Source organism: Oncorhynchus masou, chromosome 33 (genome assembly GCF_036934945.1).
Source record: "Oncorhynchus masou masou isolate Uvic2021 chromosome 33, UVic_Omas_1.1, whole genome shotgun sequence".
NCBI lineage: Eukaryota > Metazoa > Chordata > Actinopteri > Salmoniformes > Salmonidae > Oncorhynchus > Oncorhynchus masou.
Genome location: NC_088244.1, coordinates 16,773,417 through 16,796,363, shown reverse-complemented (window position 1 = coordinate 16,796,363; position 22,947 = coordinate 16,773,417). Strand labels below are relative to the sequence as shown.

The window sequence follows — 22,947 nt, the reverse complement described above, 5'->3', positions numbered from 1 at the left end:
ACACACATACACATACACGCACACACACATACAAATACACTAACACGCACCGTTATTGGTAGTTAGCTGTCCAAGCTCCTGTTACACAGACAGGATTCTTTAGAGTGTTTCAGTGCTTCAGTGGGAGCTTGAGCCAAATTCGCATCCCTCTCACACATCACAGGAATGCTAAGCTTGTCACAGAGCATGTATAATGAATTCCTATTGCTTTAACATAAATAAATACATGAAGCCAATTTCCCAACTGCTTGGCAAGTCTCTATTTATAGCTGCAGTAATAATTTATTAAGATAACATAAGTCTGAATTTTAACATCTCAATGACAAGCATCGTCAAACGCCAACATACAGATAACAGGGAAGCAAACCATCAACAGCCTTCTATCTGCACAGACAAAAATCTGGGGAAGGTTTTTAGATAATTATACCCACGGGATGTACAGCACAGGCAATTTAGTCTGGTATAAATTGGGGATCATAAATGCACACAGAGATAAAGACACCATTCAATAGAGTTACCATTAGGATGCTCTTCTGCCCTGTTGGAAAACACCTTCAATAATGGATCTGGGGGATTTGCATTGTCCTCTCATCTACCTGCAAGTCTCTTGTTGTTTTGGGGTAGCCTACTTTTTCAGTCAAATCAGGAGGAAGTGTATGCTACTGCTCTGGGGACCCTTCCTTTCTGCTCATGAATGGGCCTATCATAGACTGTCTGACTGGCTGTCTTTCGCATGCTGTAAATGCATGAGCTAATGACAATGGTACAGAGATTACGCTTTGGGATATCACAGGAGGTGATCAAACATCAGCCTTGTTAGAAACATCAGCCTTGTTAAAAAATACAGTCAGAAGATTGACTGCCATAAACGTGATTGGAATATAGCTGTTTGTTTAATACGCCAAAAACTGTAGTATACTCAACGGCTAAGTCTATTTATATAATTGTGAAGTGCTGTAGCACTTGGATATACTGACTTGATGCAACAACAACAAAATAAGAATGTCACATACCGGATAGGTGCAGTGAAATGTGTTGTTTTACAGGGTCAGCATTAGTAATATGGCACCCCTGGAACAAATTAGGGTTAAGTGCCTTGCTCAAGAGTAGATCAACAGATTTTTCATCTTCTTGTCTAGGGTGTTCAAACCAGCAACCGTTTTGGTTACTGAACTAACGCTCTAACCACTAACTTGCCACCCATGCACTTTAGGCTACTTACAATATAGTTGTTATCGTCATGTGCTCAGCTTAATGCATCCTTTAAGGTTGCCTTCTTGGCCTGGCATTATCTTGTTAAAAAAGATATCCCTCCTTTAAGAACATACTCTCAATCTCTAACCACTATAATAAGGCTAGAGCTTAATTTAATGCCCCTGCTTCCCACAGTTCTCCTTCTGTTGATTGTAAAATGTTGGTGTGCATTGAATGCTGTTCAAGGTTCTAGATATGCAAATTCAAGCAGAGACAGTAAGCATCTAAAGTACAGTATCAATTCAGGAAGGCAAAGAGCCTTGACAAAGAAAATGTCAAGTCTAATTCTTGTCAAATGAAATAATTTGTCAAAAGGTGGTTCTTTACAAAGGTGGTTTTCACTCGGTCAAAATTGAATTAATTAATTAATATAGAGTTAGAGATTACTCAGAGATTCTAACTTGAGACATTCAAATGAAATGGGTAAACTTGGTGTGCTTGGACCATGCTAGTTTTTTGGTGATATGGACACCAAGGAACTTGAAGCTCTCAACCTGCTCCACTGCAGCACCGACGATGAGAATGGGGGCGTGCTCAGTTCTCTTTTTCCTGTAGTCCACAATCATCTCCTTTGTCTTGATCACGTTGAGGGAGAGGTTGTTGTCCTGGCACCACACGGCCAGGGCTCTGACCTCCTCCCTATAGGCTGTATGTACACTGATACCTGATCCCTCCAGAATGTTAGACATTTTTGTAAAAACTAAATAAATGGCAGCGATTAATTGACCAATGTTATTTGCAGGTTTGCTTGAATAAAACACAGTTACACATGCTTACTACAGAATTTCCCACAATCCCTTATATGTAGTTTCATTCCAACAGTTATGTTCAGTTGGATCATTCCCCATTCCTACTGAGTGGATGGCAGTGGAACATTAAACGAATTGCATTTGGAAGCTGGTTATTTATTTGTATTTAACTTTAATTTATTCAGAGGACATTGAGACCAGGGTCTCATTTACAATGGTGTACCGAGGACAACAATATAACATATTCAAAATGATCAATAAATTAAGATAAACTACAAATTACAGAATCAACACTACAGCTTCAAACACCACAAATAAATAGTTTACATTCAATCCAAACAGTTGAAATTGTTATGAAACTCACTCAACATTAAAGTCCCAAAACTGTCCTGGAGGCACCAGAAAGTCGAGATGCAGTGAGTTTTGTAGGCTATTCCAAAAATGGGGGGATTTATCTAGATCTGTACGTACTAGTGGAACCCCAAGAGTTAACCATCCCTGTGAACGGGTTTGGTGTCTCATATTTTTAAAGTAAGGTAGGTCGGACGCTTGTGTAGTAGAACTTTGTAAACAGAAAGGGAATAATGGAGTAATCTACAGGGTTTTAATGAGGACCTGCCGACATTTTGATACAGGATGCAGTGATGCATATTAAAACTGTCACCTGTGATAAAACGTGCGCCTCTATGATAGACGGCATCCAAAGGTTTTTGGTGACTCCATTTATCGGAATGCAGCAGTGACTACTCTTAGTCAAGAACTGTCAGGAAATCTAGTTATATAAAATAAGCCTACTTTAAACCTCAGCTAATTAACTAGCTCATCCGTATGTTTTTTAAATGTCAGATTATTGTCAATCCAAAAGCCCAGATATTTATAGGCAGGAACCTGCTCAATGAAAGAACCATCCAATGCATAAATGTGTAACCCAGTGGTCACCAACATTTTCTGAGTCAAGATCACTTTCACGGTAAAAAAAAGTATGCCAAGCTCTATCGCTTAAATTATAGTAGGTCTAATACATTATCACAACATAGCTATGCTTGGCCTGACAATATTGTTCTTCTGAGATCAGATTACATTTAAAAACTCTGATAACAACATTTTGATAACAAAATATATTTGTTGGTGTAGCACTTGCGAGGCACAGCTGAGCATACATTTGGTCATAGTGCTTTCAAGACAACTGGGGCCACGGGGAAAGAAATGAGGTAAAATCATGACATCAGTGATCTCCATGTCGGAAAGTCGGAGTTCTAGAAAGGTGCTAGAATTTCCAACTTGGAATTTCGTGTTGGATGACTGATCAAAACTATTTTTCCCCAGTCGGATCAAATTTTTTTCAGAGGAGTTCCCAGTTGTCTTGAACGCACTGAAGTCGAAAGTTGGATATTTCCGAGTTCCCAGTTGTTTTGAACACGGCATTAGTCTCAGGGGATGGAGGGACAGAGCAGCAGAAGGTCCGTCTGTCATTGTCCCTGCTCTCTCCTTCCTTTCCTCTGGTAAGACTGATCAGAGAAAAGGGAAGCTGTCTTCCACCTGATGGCGAAACTCGAGTCACACCGCATCTGCCTCATGCAAATTAATGTTCTTCCTATGACCAGAGAAAGTAAAATATTCTTCGATAGTAACAGACACGACAAGCTGCTAATAAAAATCCAAATGCATGGCTATCGATACACTTGGCTATTCATTCACTGCAGCTGCAGAGCGAGTTGAAGTAGGGAGAACATTTTACGTTTTGTATCTGTGTTGACAGTGCTGAATTCAAACTTCGACATGAACTCACTCATAAAAACACCAGCTCTTTGCTGTATTTTTCTGACAGTCTCTCTCTGGCTGGGTAGTTTGTCTTTTCACATGAAAAAAATGGTTCAACATGGGAACACTTTACCTACTCAGTGGGCTTCTGAATCAATTGCAGCGAACGCCAACAGCGCAACAAGAAACGTAGTTACAAAAGTGCAAGAATTTATTGATGGCTTTTCTACAGAGATGTTTGGTGATTGACAAAGAATGTCTTGAAGATTGACAGGTTGGTGACCACTGGTGTAAGACATCTATAGTATTTCTATGAGAATCAGAAAACAGCATCCATTTAATGTTTTGCTGCATTAAGGACACATATTAAATCAACAAAGAGTTTCTGCAAGGCGGCCAAATCGGATTACAGTTCCAACATAGCCTGGTCAGTCTTAGGGGCAAAAGCATACATAACAGTGTCATCTGGATACAGATGAATGTTGTAGGTTTTGCAGATAGACCAATATTATTTATATATAGTACCAGTCAAAGGTTTGTTCACACCTACTCATTCTACTCAAGGGTTTTTCTATATTTTTCTATATCTTCTACATTGTAGAATAATAGTGAAGGCTTCAAAACTATGCAATAATACACGTGGGATCACATAGTAACCAAAAAAAGTGTTAATCAAATCAAAATATATGTTATATTTTATAATATTCAAAGTAGCCACCCTTTGCATTGATGACAGCTTTGCTCCCTCTTGGCATTCTCTCAACCAGCTTCATGTGGAATACTTTTCCAACAGTCTTGAAGGAGTTCCCTGATATGCTGAGTGCTTGGCTGCTTTTCCTTCACTTTGCGGTCCAACTCATCCCAAACCTGTAAGAACCGACGCTGGAGATGAGAAGCAGGTATGGAGAGTGAACATTTAATTTACACAGACATGGAACAGGACAGGAACAGCGTCAGAACCGGGTAAAACAGAGATATATGACAATCAATGCAGAAGTGGGGAGCAGAGCTGGGGAACAGACAGATAAAGGGGAGGTAATATCACGGTGATTGAGTCTGGGTGAGTGCAATGAATCACTGATGCACATGATGAGGGAAGCAGGTGTGCGTAATGATGGTGGCAGGAGTGCGTAATGTAGGGCAGACTGGTGCCCTCGAGCATCAGGGAGGGAGAGTGGGAGCAGGCGTAACAATACATCTCAATTGGGTTGAGATCAGGGGATTGTGGAGGCCAGGTCATCTGATGCAGCACTCCTTCACTCTCCTTCTTGGTCAAATAGGCTTTACACAGCCTGGAGGTGTGTTGGGTCATTGTCCTGTTGAAAAATAAATTATATTCCCACTAAGTGCAAACCAGATGGGATGGAAAATCGAGGATTCTACATAAATCACAGACAGTGTCACCAGCAAAACACCCCCACACCATCACACCTCCTCCTACATGGTTCATGGTGGGAACCACACATGCGGAGGTCATCCGTTCACCTACTTTGCGTCTCACAAAGACACGCCGGTTGAATGCGAAAATCTCACATTTGTGACTCATCAGACCAAAGGACAGATTTCCACCGGTCTAATGTCCATTGCTTGTGTTTCTTGGCCCAAGCACGTCTCTTCTTCTTATTGGTGTCCTTTAGTAATGGTTTCTTTGCAGCAATTCAACCATGAATGCCTGATTCATGTAGTCTCCTCTGAAAAGTTGATGTTGACATGTGTCTGTTATTTGAACTCTGTGAAGCATTTATTTGGACTGCTATCTGAGGTGCAGTTAATTCTTATCTTCTGTAGCAGAGGGAACTCTGGGTCTTCCTTTCCTGTGGCGGTCTTCATGAGAGCCTGTTTCATCATAGCACTTGATGGTTTTTGTGACTGCACTCGAAGAAACGATAAAAGTCCTTGAAATGTTCCGCATTGACTGACCTTCATGTCTTAAAGTAAAGATGGACTGTCATTTCTCTTTGCTTATTTGAGCTGTTCTTGCCATAGTATGGACTTGATCTTTTACCAAATAGGGCTATCTTCTTTATACCATCCCTACCTTGTCACAACACAACTGATTGGCTCAAACACATTAAGAAGGAAAGAAATTCCCTAAATTAACTTTTGACAATGCACTGTTAATTGAAATGCATTCCAGGTGACTACCTCATGAAGCTGGTTGAGAGAATGCCAAGAGTGTGCAAAGTTGTCATCAATGCAAATGGTGCCTATTTGAAGAATCTCAAATATAAAATATATTTAGATTTATTTAACACTTTTTTTGGTTACTACATGATTCCATATGTGTTATTTCATAGTTTTGATGTCACTGTTATTCTACAATATAGTAAATATTAAAAATAAAGAAAAACCCTTGAATGTCCAAATGTTTGACCGGTACTGTTTAAATAGTAAAGAGGATAGGTAACTTGACTTGACACCATCAACAAGCACAAATTGTGTCCTGTCTGACAGATAGTTAGTTCCCAAACCATTTACAAGATACCTAGTTGAGGCCCATTTTAGAGAACCTTTGAATGAGTGGGGGGTGGCCGACAGTATCAAAGGCCTTGGATAGATCTATAAATATGGCAGCACAGTAATTCCTATGATCTAATTTAATATCCCCATATTGTTATTTATTCTCTTGCTCTTTTGCACCCCAGTATCTCTATTCTCTACTTGCGCATCATCATCTGCACATCTATCACTCGTGTTAATGCTATATTGTAATTATTTTGCCTCTATGGCCTATTTATTAACTTACCTCCCTTCTACATTTGCACACACTGTACATAGATTTTTCTATTGTGTTATTGACTGTACGTTTGTTTATGTGTAACTCTGTGTTGTTGTTTTGTCGCACTGCTTTGCTTTATCTTGGCCAGGTCGCAGTTGTAAATGAGAACTTGTTCTCAACTGGCCTACCTGATTAAATAAAGGGGAAATGAATAAATAAAATATATAATTTAAGACAAGCATAGCTGGTGAAATGTTGATATGTCCAGGTCTAAAACCAGACTAGTACACATTAAGTTTTAAATAGGTTATTCGCTGAGAGTTTTCCAGTGATTCTAATATTTTTGCAAGGCAAGATAGTTTAGAAATGGGGAAGTAGTTATCTAGGTCAGAAGGATCTCCACCTTTGTAAAGGGGAAGGACATGCACCGCCTTTCAGATCTTAGGGATAGCACCAGAAGTAATTGTTATATTGAAAATGTGCGTCAAAGGTTCTACAATTTTTTATTTTTTTATTGACCTTTATTTAACTAGGCAAGTCAGTTAAGAACAAATTGTTATTTTCAATGACGGCCTAGGGAAGGGGGGCAGAAACCTGCAGTAGAAAGGGATAAGCAAATCAGCTACTGTGGATTTTTTTACATACATTTTTTGCAAGGCACTTAATACACGATTCAAATTAAATGATTCAAATTCAGAAGAAAAAAGGTTTAGAGGTGAATAAAGGACTCCCTCTAGTGGAACTTGAGGTATTTTCAGAATCCATTATTTCAAATATAACAGACAAATGTAATGTCAGAACCTGCTGGGGCGATGAGAAGGGTGGAATTTATTTTTCAAAGATTTGACCACATTCCAGAATTTAGCTGGATTTCCACCACTCTCAGAGACACAATTCAAGAAGTATGTTGACTTTGCTTTTCTAACCAGAGTAAGAGATCTATTTCTCAATTGCCTGAAGGACTGCCAGTCAGAGGTAGAATCAGTCAAACTGGCTTTAGCCCAAGCTGGTTATTCTCATGGTCATTATCTGTGTGCTGTCTGCTGAGTGGCTGACTGAGCAAGTGCAGGTGTAGAGGGGGGAAAGAGCGCTGCTTGATATTTTGTTGCTGTGTGTGCATCGCTTCACACAGCATGGGTTTGGGTGTGTGGAGGCACAGGTGTGGAGAGCTGCAGAGCATTTAGTCAATACGGCTACAGAGCTTTGGCCGATGTGATCAAAGCGGGATACAATAACAGGATCTCATGCTTAACATTAGGAATTGCCTGGCATCGTATCACCACACATCTTTAGATAATGGGAGTTCCTGAATGGCCCAGATAAATCAAAACCAAACGTCTCTGGGGCTTTTCAGTCACAAGCAACAAATGCAAGGTATTTTGGAGATAAGGAGTCTGGTCAAATACAGCAATCAGTCCCTGGGAGCAAAGCATACAACGCACACACACACACACACACACACACACACACACACACACACACACACACACACACACACACACACACACACACACACACACACACACACACACACACACACACACACACACACACACACACACACACACACACACACACACACTTAGGAGTTAATGGAGGGCTCCCTGTGAACACCACTCCTCCTTATCTGCTAAAGGCCACAGGAGTGGGCCTACAAAGAGCCTTGCATCAAGAGGCTACCGCCATAGGTTTTTTTGTGGCTTACGTGTGTGTAAGATGATAGCCAGTGTTCTGTATGAGTTAACTGCATAAGGAGGATGGACATATAAAGGGCTTGCTCTACACAATGAACTCCTAATGGCTAACTGAGAGTGTAATTCATCTATGAAATCAGTGGCAAATTGAGATGAGGACAATCAGTTTGTGATCTATCCCTTTCTGTAACCTAGCAGAAAGGATATTGAACGGGGCGGCACTCAAAAGGTTAGTGTAAAACCTTCCTGTCGACCTTGATAGTCTGTCAGTGGAAAACTTCTACTCAGCTACATGTACACAAGGCCTGCCAAGCACCACACACAACTCAAGAATGGAGCAGATAAATGCACCTGTATTCTGTCCAATACTATTCAGATAAGCAATGACTAGCACAGGGGGTCAGGATGTCACGTTCTCAATCAACTCCAGTAGCTGCTGATGTCAAGTGCATTTCTAGAGTGCACCTTGTCGAGGAATGGAATGTCTTGACTGAGATTATCTATCCCCCTTTTCCACCTCCTCCTCCAAGTCTTCCTCTTCAAAATATTTGATCAATATACACTGCCGGTCAAAAGTTTTAGAACACCTACTCATTCAAGGGTTTTTCTTTATTTTTAATATTTTCTACATTGTAGAATAATTGTGAAGACATTAACATTATGAAATAACACATAAGGAATCATGTAGTAACCAAAAAAGTGTTTAAAAAATCTAAATATATTTTAGATTTGAGATGATTCAAAGTCGCCACCATTTGCCTTGACGACAGCTTTGCACACTCTTGGCATTCTCTCAACCAGCTTCATGAGATAGTCACCTGGAATGCATTTCAATTAACAGGTGTGCCTTGTTAAATGTTCATTTGAGGATGTTCTTTCCTTCTTAATGCGTTTGAGCCAATCAGTTGTGTTGTGACAAGGTAGGTGGGGTTTACAAAGGATAGCCCTATTTGGTAAAAGACGAAGTCCATATTATGGCAAGAACAGCTCAAATAAGCAAAGAGAAACAACAGTCCATCATTTCTTTAAGACATGAAGGTCAGGCAATACGGGGAATTTCAAGAACCTTTAACGTTTCTTCAAGTGCAGTCGCAAAAACCATCAAGCGCTATGATGAAACAGGCTCTCATGAGGACCGCCACAGGAAAGGAAGACCCAGAGTTACCTCTGCTGCGGAGGATAAGTTCATTAGAGTTATAAGCCTCAGAAATTGCAGCCCAAATAAATGCTTCAAGTAACAGACACATCAACTGTTCAGAGGAGACTGTGTGAATCAGGCCTTCATAGTCAAATTGCTGCAAAGAAACCACTACTAAAGGACACCAATAAGACGAAGAGACTTGCTTGGGCCAAGAAATACAAGCAATGGACATTAGACTAGTGGAAATTTGTCCACATTTGAGATTTTTGTTTCCAACCACTGTGTCTTTATGAGACGCGATGTGGGTGAACGGATGATTGCATGTGTGGTTCCCACCGTAAAGCATGGAGGAGAAGGTGTGATGGTGTGGGGGTGCTTTGCTGTCTGTGATTTATTTAGAATTCAAGACACCCTTAACCAGCATGGCTACCACAGCATTCAGCAGTCATACGCCATCCCATCTCGTTTGGGCTTAGTGAGACTATCTTTTGTTGTTCAACAGGACAATGACCCAACACACCTCCAGGCTGTGTAAGTGCAATTTGACCAAGAAGGAGAGTGATGGAGTGCTGCATCAGAAGACCTGGCCTACACAATCCCCCGGCCTCAACCAAATTGAGATGGTTTGGGATGAGTCAGACTGCAGAGTGAAGGAAAAGCAGCCACCAAGTGCTCAGAATATGTGGGAACACCTGTTGGAAAAGCATTCCAGGTGAATTTGGTTGAGAGAATGCCAAGAGTGTGCAAAGTTGTCATCAAGGCAAAGCTGGCTATTTGAAGAATCTTAAATATAAAATATATTTAGATTTGTTTAATACTTTTTTGGTTACTACATGATTCCATATATGTTATTTCCTATTTTTTATGTCTTCACTATTATTCTACAATGTAGAAAATAGTATAGATAAAGAAAAACCCTTGAATGAGTAGGTGTTCTAAAACTTTTGACCAGTCGTGTATATGTATTTTCATATTAAGAATAATAATTTCTCTTTCTTTACTCTGTGTTTTTATAATTTTCCATCACATCCTATGAGTCTGAATCTCACCAGAGAAATAATTTGAGCGAGAGCAAACAGCACCCCTGTCTCATTATGTGTAGCCCATGTATATGATGCTCTCTGGGCCAAAGAAGTACAAAATGTAAGCCACTGTGGCATTTGATTGATTGATGCCGGCAAGCATTTAGCCTCACTTGATAAAAAACATAAAATAATTAGCCAATCAGCATTGAGCTGATCTCAGCAGTGGTTTGTCCTGGTGCAGCAAAATGCACCCCAAGGGAGGCCAGTTTGGATTTGGCTTCACACCAATCAAATTACATCCTAAACAAAACTTCATTTTCAGATAAACTTCTGTTTCTGGTCTGCTTGTGCTGATGTCCTGCAGTAGCTAGCTTGCTAAATCTTCCCCTTCCTAAGCCATGCATGAACGTGGGGCTTAATTATCTGAACAGGCCAATGATTATGACTGCGATTCTGATCTAACCATAAATTAATATGTTGTGCCACTGGCCTGAGACAATTGAAGTTCAATTGTAGCTTAGATGTAGCATAGTAGGCTGAAGTTAACTAGCTAGCTATCTTAGCTGGTTCATTGTTGCCCATGCGAGGAAGTTAGGCTAGCAAGCATTTAAGCTAGGTAGCCCATGACAACAAAAAAAAGTGTACTGTAAGACACAGCCATAAACTGTTTTGCCAACATGAAAGAGAGGCCCATGGCATTGGTGTTCAACGAGTCTACATGTAGGGTGAGGCAATTAGTTGTTGTTTTACTTGCACACGCACACGCACAGAAATCAGTACCATGGACACCCACATGATCCCGTATTTAGCCACATTGATTGGACTAAATAGTTTTGCTATTTTTAAGTTTTCAGTGTAATAAACTAAGCATGTAGAGCCTTTTTGATTTGATGATGTTTAAATGATGCTAGAATAGCGGACTTAGTGCGCCTGTTGTCTTTGGTCTAACTTGCGGTAACTCTGTGGTTATAAATTAGTAGTTGATTATTAAACTGTAGAAAACATGAACTTGCTTGACTATGCTGCAGGTCATGTAACTGTTGGTTACATGCAATATTTTCATTGGGGACTTCACTGGACAGATGCTGCTCTGCGGTTTTGTGATGAAAGAAACGTATGTGTATTTAAATATATTCCGCCACTGTATGACTATTGTCTTTTTGTTGTCACAGCCTTATTGTATATCACGGTGGCGTATGAACAAGTGGGTTATAGAGCAAACAACGCAATTATCACAACATAGGTTGTAATATGGCGTTTTTTACTGGCTTGGCTTCCACAGTGATTTACCCATGTACCACTACTGCCTCCTAGTCTTCCTCCACAGTGATTTACCCATGCACCACTACTGCCTCCTAGTCTTCCTCCACAGTGATTTACCCATGCACCACTACTGCCTCCTAGTCTTCCTCCACAGTGATTTACCCATGTACCCCTACTGCCTCCTAGTCTTCCTCCACCGCTTCCTCCTCCTTCTCTTACTCCTCCTTATCCTCCTCCTCATCCCCCACCTCCTACTCTTCCTCTTCATTCTCCTTCTCCTCCACCTCCTAGACTTCTTCATCCACCTCCTCCTTCTCCACCTCATCCTTCTCCCCCTCCTTCTCCTCCTAGTCTTCCTCCACAGGATGAGGCATAATAGCTAGTGTTGAGCTCCAGGCGTGAAAGCTAAGATAATGACATAAGGAGCTGCTACATCTCACAGCACCCCCCCCCCCCTTTCTAATGCCTATTTATGTCTCCTGCAGTCCTTGTGTGTTTTATTATGCACATCTGAGCCATATGAATTTGAAATCAAAAGAAAATGAGTCTTTAGCATACAGACCCTGTGTGTTTGGTTTTGTGTGTGTGTGTGTGTGTGTGTGTGTGTGTGTGTGTGTGTGTGTGTGTGTGTGTGTGTGTGTGTGTGTGTGTGTGTGTGTGTGTGTGTGTGTGTGTGTGTGTGTGTGTGTGTGTGTGTGTAAGCCTCTGTGTGTATCTGTTTTTGTGTCTCTAAATGTGTGTCTTTGTCAGTGTGTGTCTATGTCAGTGTGTGTCTATGTCAGTGTGTGCCTATGTCAGTGTGTAAGTTTGCATGAGATAAAACACAGGCTGGAAGCAGAAGCAGTGCAGGGGGAGGGAGAGAGAGGGAGGGATAAAAAGAGAGATGGAGGGAGAGAGAGAGAGAAGGGAGAGAGAGAAGGGAGAGAGAGAGAGAGAGAGAGAGAGAGAGAGAGAGAGAGAGAGAGAGAGAGAGAGAGAGATGACTCACCTTCTCTGCAGACTGGGCTGTGCCAAAGAAGATGGGGATGAAGGCCAGCCAGACTATACAGGTGGTGTACATGGTGAAGCCGATGGGCTTGGCCTCGTTGAAGTCTTCTGGCACGTCGCGGGTCTTGATAGCGTAGATGGTACATGTGACCATCAGCAGGATGCTGTAGCCCAGCGAACAGATCATCTGCAGGTCCGTGATGTCACACTTCAGCACCCCACGCGCTAGGTTTGGGTTCATGGTCTTCTGCTCGTCATAGTCGATGATGGTGTTGGGGGGGTCCACGGCGAACCAGACGAGCACGCCCAGCAGCTGCAGACAGATGAGGGAGGAGGTGATGGCGATCTGGGAGGTGGGGCTGATGAAGCGCGGGGCTGTCACTGTCTGCTTCCCCTGTTCAAAGATCCGGTAGATCCGGTTGGTCTTGGTGAGCAGCGCGGCATAGCTGATGCACATCCCCAGGCCCAGGAAGATCCTCCGGAAGGAGCACACGCCCACGTCGGGCTTGGCAATCATCAGAAAGGTGATAATGTAACACAGGAAGATGCCCGTCAGCAGCACGTAACTCAGCTCGCGGCCTGATGCACGTACGATGGGTGTGTCGTTGTGGTGTATGAACGTTGCCATGACAAAGATAGTGGCGATGATACCCAGCATGGCGAGGAACACGGGAATGACGGCCCAGGGGGAGTGCCACTCCAGCTTGACAATGGGGATAGGTTGGCACTCCGTCCGGTTGGGGTTGGGCCTCATGTCATAAGAGCAAAGGCGGCATGAGGTCTCATCATACTGGTACTGGTAACCATCACACAGCTCACAGTGCCAGCAGCATGGCATGCCCTTCACCCTCTTCTTCCTCTCACCTGTCTTACAGGGCAGACTGCACATGGAAATAGGGACCGCCTGCTCCCCCTCTGGCCACTGCAGCTCCTCCAGCTGAGAGAGAGAGAGAGAGAAGACCACAGGCCGTGGAGGTAGCACTTCAGATAAGAGGGTTAGTCGCTAGGGATGAAGTCGTTTGCATCTACCTGACAGGCAAATGGGCTTGGATTTTTTTTTTTTACCTTTATTTTACTAGGCAAGTCAGTTAAGAACAAATTCTTATTTTCAATGACGGCCTAGGAACAGTGGGTTAACTGCCTGTTCAGGGGCAGAACGACAGATTTGTACCTTGTCAGCTCGGGGATTCAAACTTGCAACCTTTCGGGTACTAGTCCAACGCTCTAACCACTAGGCTACCCTGCCGCCCCAGGATGAGATACAGGATGAGATACAGTGAGGTCCGAAATTATTGACACCCTTGATAAAGATGTGCAATGATGACTGTATAAAATAAATAATTCAAATACTGACCTACATTGTATACTCAAATAAATTGGGAAATTATATTATTTTAAACTAATGCTTGTTAACAAAGAATACAAATATTTCTCACAAAGGTAGAGGTAAATATTATTGACACCCCTGTTTTCAATACCTTTCAACGCCTCGCCTTGCAATGATTACGGCACTGAGCCTTTTTGTAAAATGTTTTAGGAGTTGGAAAACATATTAGGAGGGATCGTAGACCATTCTTCCATACAGAATCCGGTCACACTTCATTTAGATAGTCCGGATAGTCCACCTGTAGTTGGTCATGCTATCAACAGACTATCTTTTGATAAGCAAATGCGTGCTAAGGTTAGAGTTAGGTTTAGAATAAGGGTAAGGGTTAAAGTTAAGGTTAGGGATAGGGTTAGGTTAAGGGTTAAGGTTAGCTTTAGGTTTAGAATAAGGGTAAGGGTTAAAGTTAAGGTTAGGGATAGGGTTAGGATGAGGGTTAAGGTTAGGGTTGGGTTTAGAATAAGGGTAAGGGTTAAAGTTAAGGTTACAGATAGGGTTATGGTTAGGATAAGGGTTAGGATAAGGGTTAAGATTAGGGTTAGGGTTAGAATAAGGGTAAAGGTTAAAGTTAAGTTTAGAGATAGGGTTAGGGTTAGGATAAAGGTTAAGGTTAGGGTCAAATCAAATCAAATTTTATTTGTCACATACACATGGTTAGCAGATGTTAATGCGAGTGTAGCGAAATGCTTGTGCTTCTAGTTCCGACAATGCAGTAATAACCAACAAGTAGTCTAACTAACAATTCCAAAACTACTGTCTTATACACGCAAGTGTTAGGGGATAAAGAATATGTACATAAAGATATATGAATGAGTGATGGTACAGAGCAGCATAGGCAAGATACAGTAGATGGTATCGAGTACAGTACATACATATGAGATGAGTATGTAAACAAAGAGGCATAGTTAAAGTGGCTAGTGATACATGTATTACATAAAGATGCAGTAGATGATATAGAGTACAGTATATACGTATACATATGAGATGAATAATGTAGGGTATGTAAACATTATATTAGGTAGCATTGTTTAAAGTGGCTAGTGATATATTTTACATAATTTCCCATCAATTCCCATTATTAAAGTGGCTGGAGTTGAGTCAGTGTGATGGCAGCAGCCACTCAATGTTAGTGGTGGCTGTTTAACAGTCTGATGGCCTTGAGATAGAAGCTGTTTTTCAGTCTCTCGGTCCCAGCTTTGATGCACCTGTACTGACCTCGCCTTCTGGATGATAGCGGGGTGAACAGGCAGTGGCTCGGGTGGTTGTTGTCCTTGATGATCTTTATGGCCTTCCTGTAACATCGGGTGGTGTAGGTGTCCTCGAGGGCAGGTAGTTTGCCCCCGGTGATGCGTTGTGCAGACCTCACTACCCTCTGGAGAGCCTTACGGTTGTGGGCGGAGCAGTTGCCGTACCAGGCGGTGATACAGCCCGCCAGGATGCTCTCGATTGTGCATCTGTAGAAGTTTGTGAGTGCTTTTGGTGACAAGCCGAATTTCTTCATCCTCCTGAGGTTGAAGAGGCGCTGCTGCACCTACTTTACGATGCTGTCTGTGTGGGTGGACCAATTCAGCTTGTCTGTGATGTGTATGCCGAGGAACTTAAAACTTACTACCCTCTCCACTACTGTTCCATCGATATGGATAGGGGGGTGTTCCCTCTGCTGTTTCCTGAAGTCCACAATCATCTCCTTAGTTTTGTTGACATTGAGTGTGAGGTTATTTTCCTGACACCACACTCCGAGGGCCCTCACCTCCTCCCTGTAGGCCGTCTCATCGTTGTTGGCAATCAAGCCTACCACTGTTGTGTCGTCCGCAAACTTGATGATTGAGTTGGAGGCGTGTGTGGCCACGCAGTCGTGGGTGAACAGGGAGTACAGGAGAGGGCTCAGAACGCAACCTTGTGGGGCCAGTGGGGTGGAGGATTGAGGATCAGTGGGGTGGAGATGTTGTTGCCTACCCTCACCACCTGGGGGCGGCCAGTCAGGAAGTCCAGTACCCAGTTGCACAGGGCGGGGTCGAGACCCAGGGTCTCGAGCTTGATGACGAGCTTGGAGGGTACTATGGTGTTAAATGCCGAGCTGTAGTCGATGAACAGCATTCTCACATAGGTATTCCTCTTGTCCAGATGGGTTAGGGCAGTGTGCAGTGTGGTTGAGATTGCATCGTCTGTTGACCTATTTGGGCGGTAACCAAAATTGGAGTGGGTCTAGGGTGTCAGGTAGGGTGGAGGTGATACGGTCCTTGACTAGTCTCTCAAAGCACTTCATGATGACGGAAGTGAGTGCTACAGGGGCGGTAGTCATTTAGCTCAGTTACCTTAGCTTTCTTGGGAACAGGAACAATGGTGGCCCTCTTGAAGCATGTGGGAACAGCAGACTGGGATAGGGATGGATTGAATATGTCCGTAAACACACCAGCCAGCTGGTCTGCGCATGCTTTGAGGGCGCGGCTGGGGATGCCGTCTGGGCCTGCAGCCTTGCGAGGGTTACCACGTTTAAATGTTTTACTCACCTCGGCTGCAGTGAAGGAGAGTCCGCATGTTTTCGTTGCAGGCCGTGTCAGTGGCACTGTATTGTCCTCAAAGCGGGCAAAAAAGTTATTTAGTCTGCCTGGGAGCAAGACATCCTGGTCCGTGACGGGGCTGGTTTTCTTTTTGTAATCCGTGATTGACTGTAGACCCTGCCACATACCTCTTGTGTCTGAGCCGTTGAATTGAGATTCTACTTTGTCTCTATACTGACGCTTAGCTTGTTTGATTGCCTTGTGGAGGGAATAGCTGCACTGTTTGTATTCGGTCATGTTTCCGGTCACCTTGCCCTGATTAAAAGCAGTGGTTCGCGCTTTCAGTTTCACGCGAATGCTGCCATCAATCCACGGTTTCTGGTTTGGGAATGTTTTAATCGTTGCTATGGGAACAACATCTTCAACGCACGTTCTAATGAAATCGCACACCGAATCAGCGTATTCGTCAATGTTGTTGTCTGACGCAATACGAAACATATCCCAGTCCACGTGATGGAAGCAGTCTTGGAGTGTGGAATCAGATTGGTCGGACCAGCGTGGGAGCTTCTTGTTTTAGTTTCTGTCTGTAGGCAGGGATCAACAAAATGGAGTCGTGGTCAGCTTTTCCGAAAGAAGGGCGGGGCAGGGCCTTATATGCGTTGAGGAGGTTAGAATAGTAATGATCCAAGGTTTTGCCAGCCCTGGTTGCGCAATCGATATGCTGATACAATTTAGGGAGTCTTGTTTTCAGATTAGCCTTGTTAAAATCCCCAGCTACAATGAATGCAGCCTCAGGATGTATGGATTCCAGTTTGCAAAGAGTCAAATAAAGTTCGTTCAGAGCCATCGATGTGTCTGCTTGAGGGGGAATATATACGGCTGTGATTATAATCGAAGAGAATTCCCTTGGTAGATAATGCGGTCGACATTTGATTGTGAGGAATTCTAAATCAGGTGAACAGAAGGATTTGAGTTCCTGTATGTTTTTGTGATCCCACCACGTCTCGTTAGCCATAAGGCATACGCCCCCGCCCCTCTTCTTACCAGAAAGATGTTTGTTTCTGTCGGCACGATGCGTGGAGAAACCAGCTGGCTGCACCGACTCCGATAGCGTCTCTCCAGTGAGCCATGTTTCCGAGAAGCAAAGAACGTTACAGTCTCTGATGTCCCTCTGGAATGCTACCCTTGCTCGGATTTCATCAACCTTGTTGTCAAGAGACTGGACATTGGCGAGAAGTATACTAGGGAGTGGTGCACGATGTGCCCGTCTCCGGAGTCTGACCAGAAGACCCCTTCGTTTCCCTCTTTTACGAAGTTACGAATATTCTTGGTCGTACTGATGGTGAGTTGACGCTGCTCTTATATTCAGTAGTTCTTCTCGACTGTATGTCATGAAACCTAAGATGACCTGGGGTACTAATGTAAGAAATAACACGTAAAAAAAAACTGCATAGATTCCTAGGAACGAGAAGCGAGGCGGCCATCTCTGTCGGCGAAGATGGGGTTAGAATAAGGGTAAGGGTTAAAGTTATGTTAGAGATAGGGTTAGGATAAGGGTTAAGGTTAGGGTTGGGTTTAGAATAAGGGTAAGGGTTAAAGTTAAGGTTAGGGATAGGGATAAGGGTTAGAGTTTAGGATAAGGGTTGAGGTTAGGGATAGGGTTAGGGTAAGGCTTAAGTTTAGGGTTAGTAGATTTTTTAGAGCATCTACATGTGGACTATCCAAATAAAGTTTTACCCAGAATCCTTCCAGATCCTTGATATCCTTAATCTGCGCTTATGGACTGCCCTCTTCCGTTCAAACCACAGGTTTTCAATGGATCTCATGTCCGTAGACTGAGATGGCCATTGCAAAATGTTGATTTTGTGGCCAATCAACCATTTCTTTGTGGATTTTGATGTGTGCTTGGGGTTACTGTCTTCATGGAAGATTCACTTGTTGCCAATTTTCAGGTTCCTGGCAATCAGGTTTTTGGCTAAAATATCCTGGTACTGGGTAAAGTTTATGATGTCTTGTACCTTAAAAAGGGCCCCAGGACCAGGGAAGCAAAAAAACTCCCATAACATCAAAGTTCCAACACCATATTTTATGTGGTTCTTTTCTGCTCATGCATTCTCATTTCAATGCCAAACCCATCACAGGTGTGCATGGCCAAAGAATGTGGCCCAAGAGCTCAGTCTCTGGAATTGAAACTCATTGAAATCCTGTAGTTTTCAATGTCTCTCTCCCTTTCTTTTTTTCCCAGCTCTCCCGTTAACCAGATCAACTCCCATTACGTCACAGCCAAGCGACCTTATTGTTCAAAACTTAAACTTAAAAGTAAACCAACCTATTCTCTTAAACATTAAAGAAATACTTCTTCAAAAGAAATGCATTAACAACATTACAATTTGGGAGCAATTCAATCAACTTTTAAATATAATACAAATTAATTATAACAAGAATAAACTCAATAATTGGTTCTAACAAGGGTATTACACTCTCCCCCCACCAAAATTAGGCATGTCCTCATGACTTGTAAACACACAAGTGAAATGTAATAAGTAACCGTTTCAACTCTTAACTCCGTCTACAACCTACAACTGAGACAAACCTGGTTAGATCATTGAAAAGCAGATACATTTGTGTTTCCCTTATCCAATCCACTTGTATAGTGTGGAACAATATCTGCCAAATGGGGCTATACTTGGAACTCCAGGTTTATCATAGGTAAGTAGTAAGGAGATTTCCTTACTCTCTGCGATCGTCTTATTCCTGGTCCTTCTATTTCCTCCGAAGTTTCACTTCTCCTTGAACTTCTTGTTCCTCTTCTTGAATCTCTTCAATTGAGTTAGATGCCTCATTATCATCTGCCTCAACTCCAGTTGCGACCTCAGCTTCTTGACTGGACTCTATTGCTTCTACAACTTGTTCTGCTCTTTCAGGTCCCCCAGTCATTTGATTCCAGACTATGTCTAGGTCCAAGCTAAAAGGTTACGACATCTCTTCCACTTCTCGGCTCCTACAGTTTGTATTAGGCACTTCATACCATACTGCGATATCCTCATCTTCTGTGTCGAAATCCTTCTCATCTTCTGGATTCTTAACCTCTTCAACTTACTCATCATTCCGAGGAGTACAGTTTCCAGGCAACTTTTAATATCCCTTTCTCTTCCTCATTCTTTGCATGGTCCTTCTACTAGGAGTTGGTTCTATGTTAACCACAGGTTCTAGGCGCACTTTCTGCCCCAGTGGAAGCAGGTGATTCCGATGAAGAATCTTAATGGGTCCATCTCCACTTTCAGGCTTCAAACAGGTAAGTTTGACATCCGACTTTCCACCACATATGGCGTAGAAACCCAGCGATCTGCCAGCTTGTGTTTTCCATGCAGTCCTAGATTCCATATAAGGACTCTGTCTCCAGGCATAAGTTGCGTGTAGCGAATCATCTTATCATATCGCTGTTTGTTTCATGGTTTTGCTTTCCAGCAGTGCTCTAAGCAAATTTGTATCTTCGTATCAGATACATACTTGAGGTAAGTTCTCTCTGAAGAGCTATCACTCGAGACTCCAAAACAGATATCAACGGGCAATCTAGCTTCACGTCCAAACATAAAAAAATAGGGCGAGTAGCCAGTCGCTTCATTCCAAGTACAGTTATACGAGTGCACTAGATGCCCAATATACTGACTCAATTTGTTATTTTGTGTAGGATCAAGAGTTCCAAGCATGTTCAACAAGGTTGGGTGAATCTCTCAGATTGTAGATCTCCCTGAGGATGATATGGTGTTGTCCTTGACTTCTCCAACTCAAGCATATTCAGTAGCTCACGAATGAGTCTACTTTCAAAATCTCTTCCTTGATCGCTATGCATCCTCTTCGGTAGACCATAATGGATGAAGTGCCTCTCCCACAATACTTTGGCGACAGTGGATGCTTTCTGATCCTTCGTAGGAAAAGCTTGAGCGTATCTCGTGTAATGATCCCTAATGACCAGGACATTCTCTGTGTTACATGAGTCAGGCTCAATGGACAGGAAATCCATACACACAGGTCCATAGGTCCATAGGTCCATCACTTTGCATATGACCAAGCGGAGCAACTATATTTGGAAGTGTTTTCCTCTGTACACAACGAGCACAGGACTTAAAGTACTCCTCTACTTCCATCTTCATGCGTGGCCAGTAGAACCGGTCTCTGACAAGTCCATACGTTTTGTCAAATCCTAAATGACCTGAGTCATCATGCAGCGACTTGAGGACCATAGTTCTGAACTTCTCTGGAAGTAGTAGCTGAGCACGATGCGTTTTGTTTGGCAGATGTGTGATCCAGTGCGTAACTCCATCTTCCATCTTTAGCTTCTCCCACTCTCTCAGGAGCAAAGAGATGAATGGATGTTTGGCATTGTCACCCTGGTAATATCATGTTTATTAAGAGCAACCCACATCTCTCCTAAGCAAGGGTCTTCTTGTTGTGATGCAGAAAGTTCCATAGTGCTCAATCTGGACATGTGAGACTTCAGCATGCTCAGGTTACAGTATGCTTGAGGCACAGGATGCATAGAGGCTCCCAACTGATCAATCACTCTACTAGATGATCCAGGAGTTACTCTAACAACATTAGACATCTGGCACATGGCTCGGACACCAGATGCAGGAATGTCTCTCCAATCTTGTTCCACTGCAAATTGCTGATGAGAGCGGCGAGATAAAGCATCGGCATCTATGTCCTGCCTGAACTTGAGACTAAAGTCAAAGGTAGATAACGCAGCTAGCCAACGATGACCAGTGGCATCCAATTTTGGGGACGTGAGGACATATGTCAATGGGTGGTTGTCTGTTGGTAAAGTTGTCTCTTGGTAAAGTACTCCACCTAACCCTTCGCGGCTAGCATCTACATGTAGAACGTATGGCAACTGAGGATCATAAAGGCCAATACAGGAGCTTTTGTGAGGTTTTCCTTCAATGTCTCAAATGCCAATTCACACTTCTCATCCCACCTTGATCCACATGGTTCTGAGGGGTTGAGGTAGGCTTTCTCCTCTTCCTTGGACTTTCTTACTTTCTTGGCAGAGGGAAGATATCCGCATAAGAGCTTATTCAGAGGGTAACTCACTTTAGAATAGTCTTTGACAAATCTTCTGTAATATCCACAGAATCCTAGGAAAGAACGCAGAGCAGTCACAGTTTCAGGCCTTGGCCACGTGGTGACAGCTTCACTCTTTGACGGGTCTGTAGCCACTCCATTCTGGGATATGATGTGTCCAACATAGTTGACATATGTGCAGCAAAACTGACACTTGTCAAGGAACAGTTTTAGGCCTTCACTTTTCAAGTGGTCTAACACCTTGAGTAACCTCTGCTTATGTTCCTTCCGCATCCTTTCAAACACAATTAAGTCATCAAGTTAAAGAAGAACTTTGAGTAGGTTCATGTCTCCAACTTCTTTCCATTCCATCATCTTTTCACATAACCTCTTCTTCCATCCCTCAGGCACTGAAGAATCTCCAAAGTCAAATGAAGAAGACATCAGTCTCTCAGATGAATCCTGCTTACTTTTCAATGGAACACCTGGAGCACATCTACAGGAAACAGAGGAGCCATAGGCGTACCTCGTTTCAGGGTGATCTCCTTTGTCGAGACATTCCTGACAGTAAGAGTGATTCTTCTAGACGACACAACTGCAATCGTCTGGATTTCAGGCCTCACTAGTAGTTCTTCCGGGAAACCGGGGTTCTTCAGGCCTCTCTACCAGAATGGTTTGAGTAGAAGGTATCCCAGGAAACTTTGGAATTCCAGTAACTCCCGTCTGCCCACTAGGTGGCAGGGTGACAGGTTTTTTTTGTGTGAAACCGACATTTCCTCTCTTCTCGTCATCATCAGTTGAGCTTTCTATCATCCTCTCATATGCCTCTTTGATAACAGGATGAATTTGTAGTGTTCTAAGGAAACCTTCACCTTCCTTTTCTTTGCAAGCAGTCATAAGTCTCTTCACTACAGACGTATTTGTGCCGACCAGAATAGGCACATCACCTTTCATGGCCGGATCTGGACATACCAACACAAGTGCTTCCATGGTCTCTGCTACACCCACAACCGATCCTGAGAACTCAAGCTTCAGTGACAAATAGCCATCATATGGACACTGATCAGAGCTAAGGCCTCATATCTCTAAGTTTCCTATAGGAATCAATGGCAAATGCGTCAAGTACTTGTCATAAAAGGATCTGTAAAGTAGAGTAATCTGAGACCCGCTATCTAGTAAAGCTTTAGCGTAGATACCTTCAATCTGTACAGGAACGACAGAACTTGGACCAACTAAACCTGTAGGTAGCATGTCTTTCATGTCTTCATACTTGTGGCACTTGGAGGAACGTATCTTCACTGGGACTTCAGGCCGCTCCTTTACTGGGTCCCTCTGTAGTTTCCCATAGACCGCTTTTATTTGATTAGGTGTGTGTTGACTTTACCATGAGATCAGGTGCACTTTT

General features: G+C 42.9%; 1 protein-coding gene across 2 annotated transcripts in view; it reads right to left on the bottom strand.

Moving 5' to 3' along the window:
- Nucleotides 1-22,947, bottom strand: part of LOC135527900 (metabotropic glutamate receptor 7-like) — a 142,446-nt gene that overhangs the window by 17,211 nt on the left and 102,288 nt on the right. For both annotated transcript variants that reach the window (XM_064956542.1, XM_064956541.1), the window contains exon 8: nt 12,595-13,530. In XM_064956542.1, the coding sequence (XP_064812614.1) occupies nt 12,595-13,530 (936 nt within the window). The remainder of the gene's footprint in view (nt 1-12,594; nt 13,531-22,947) is intronic.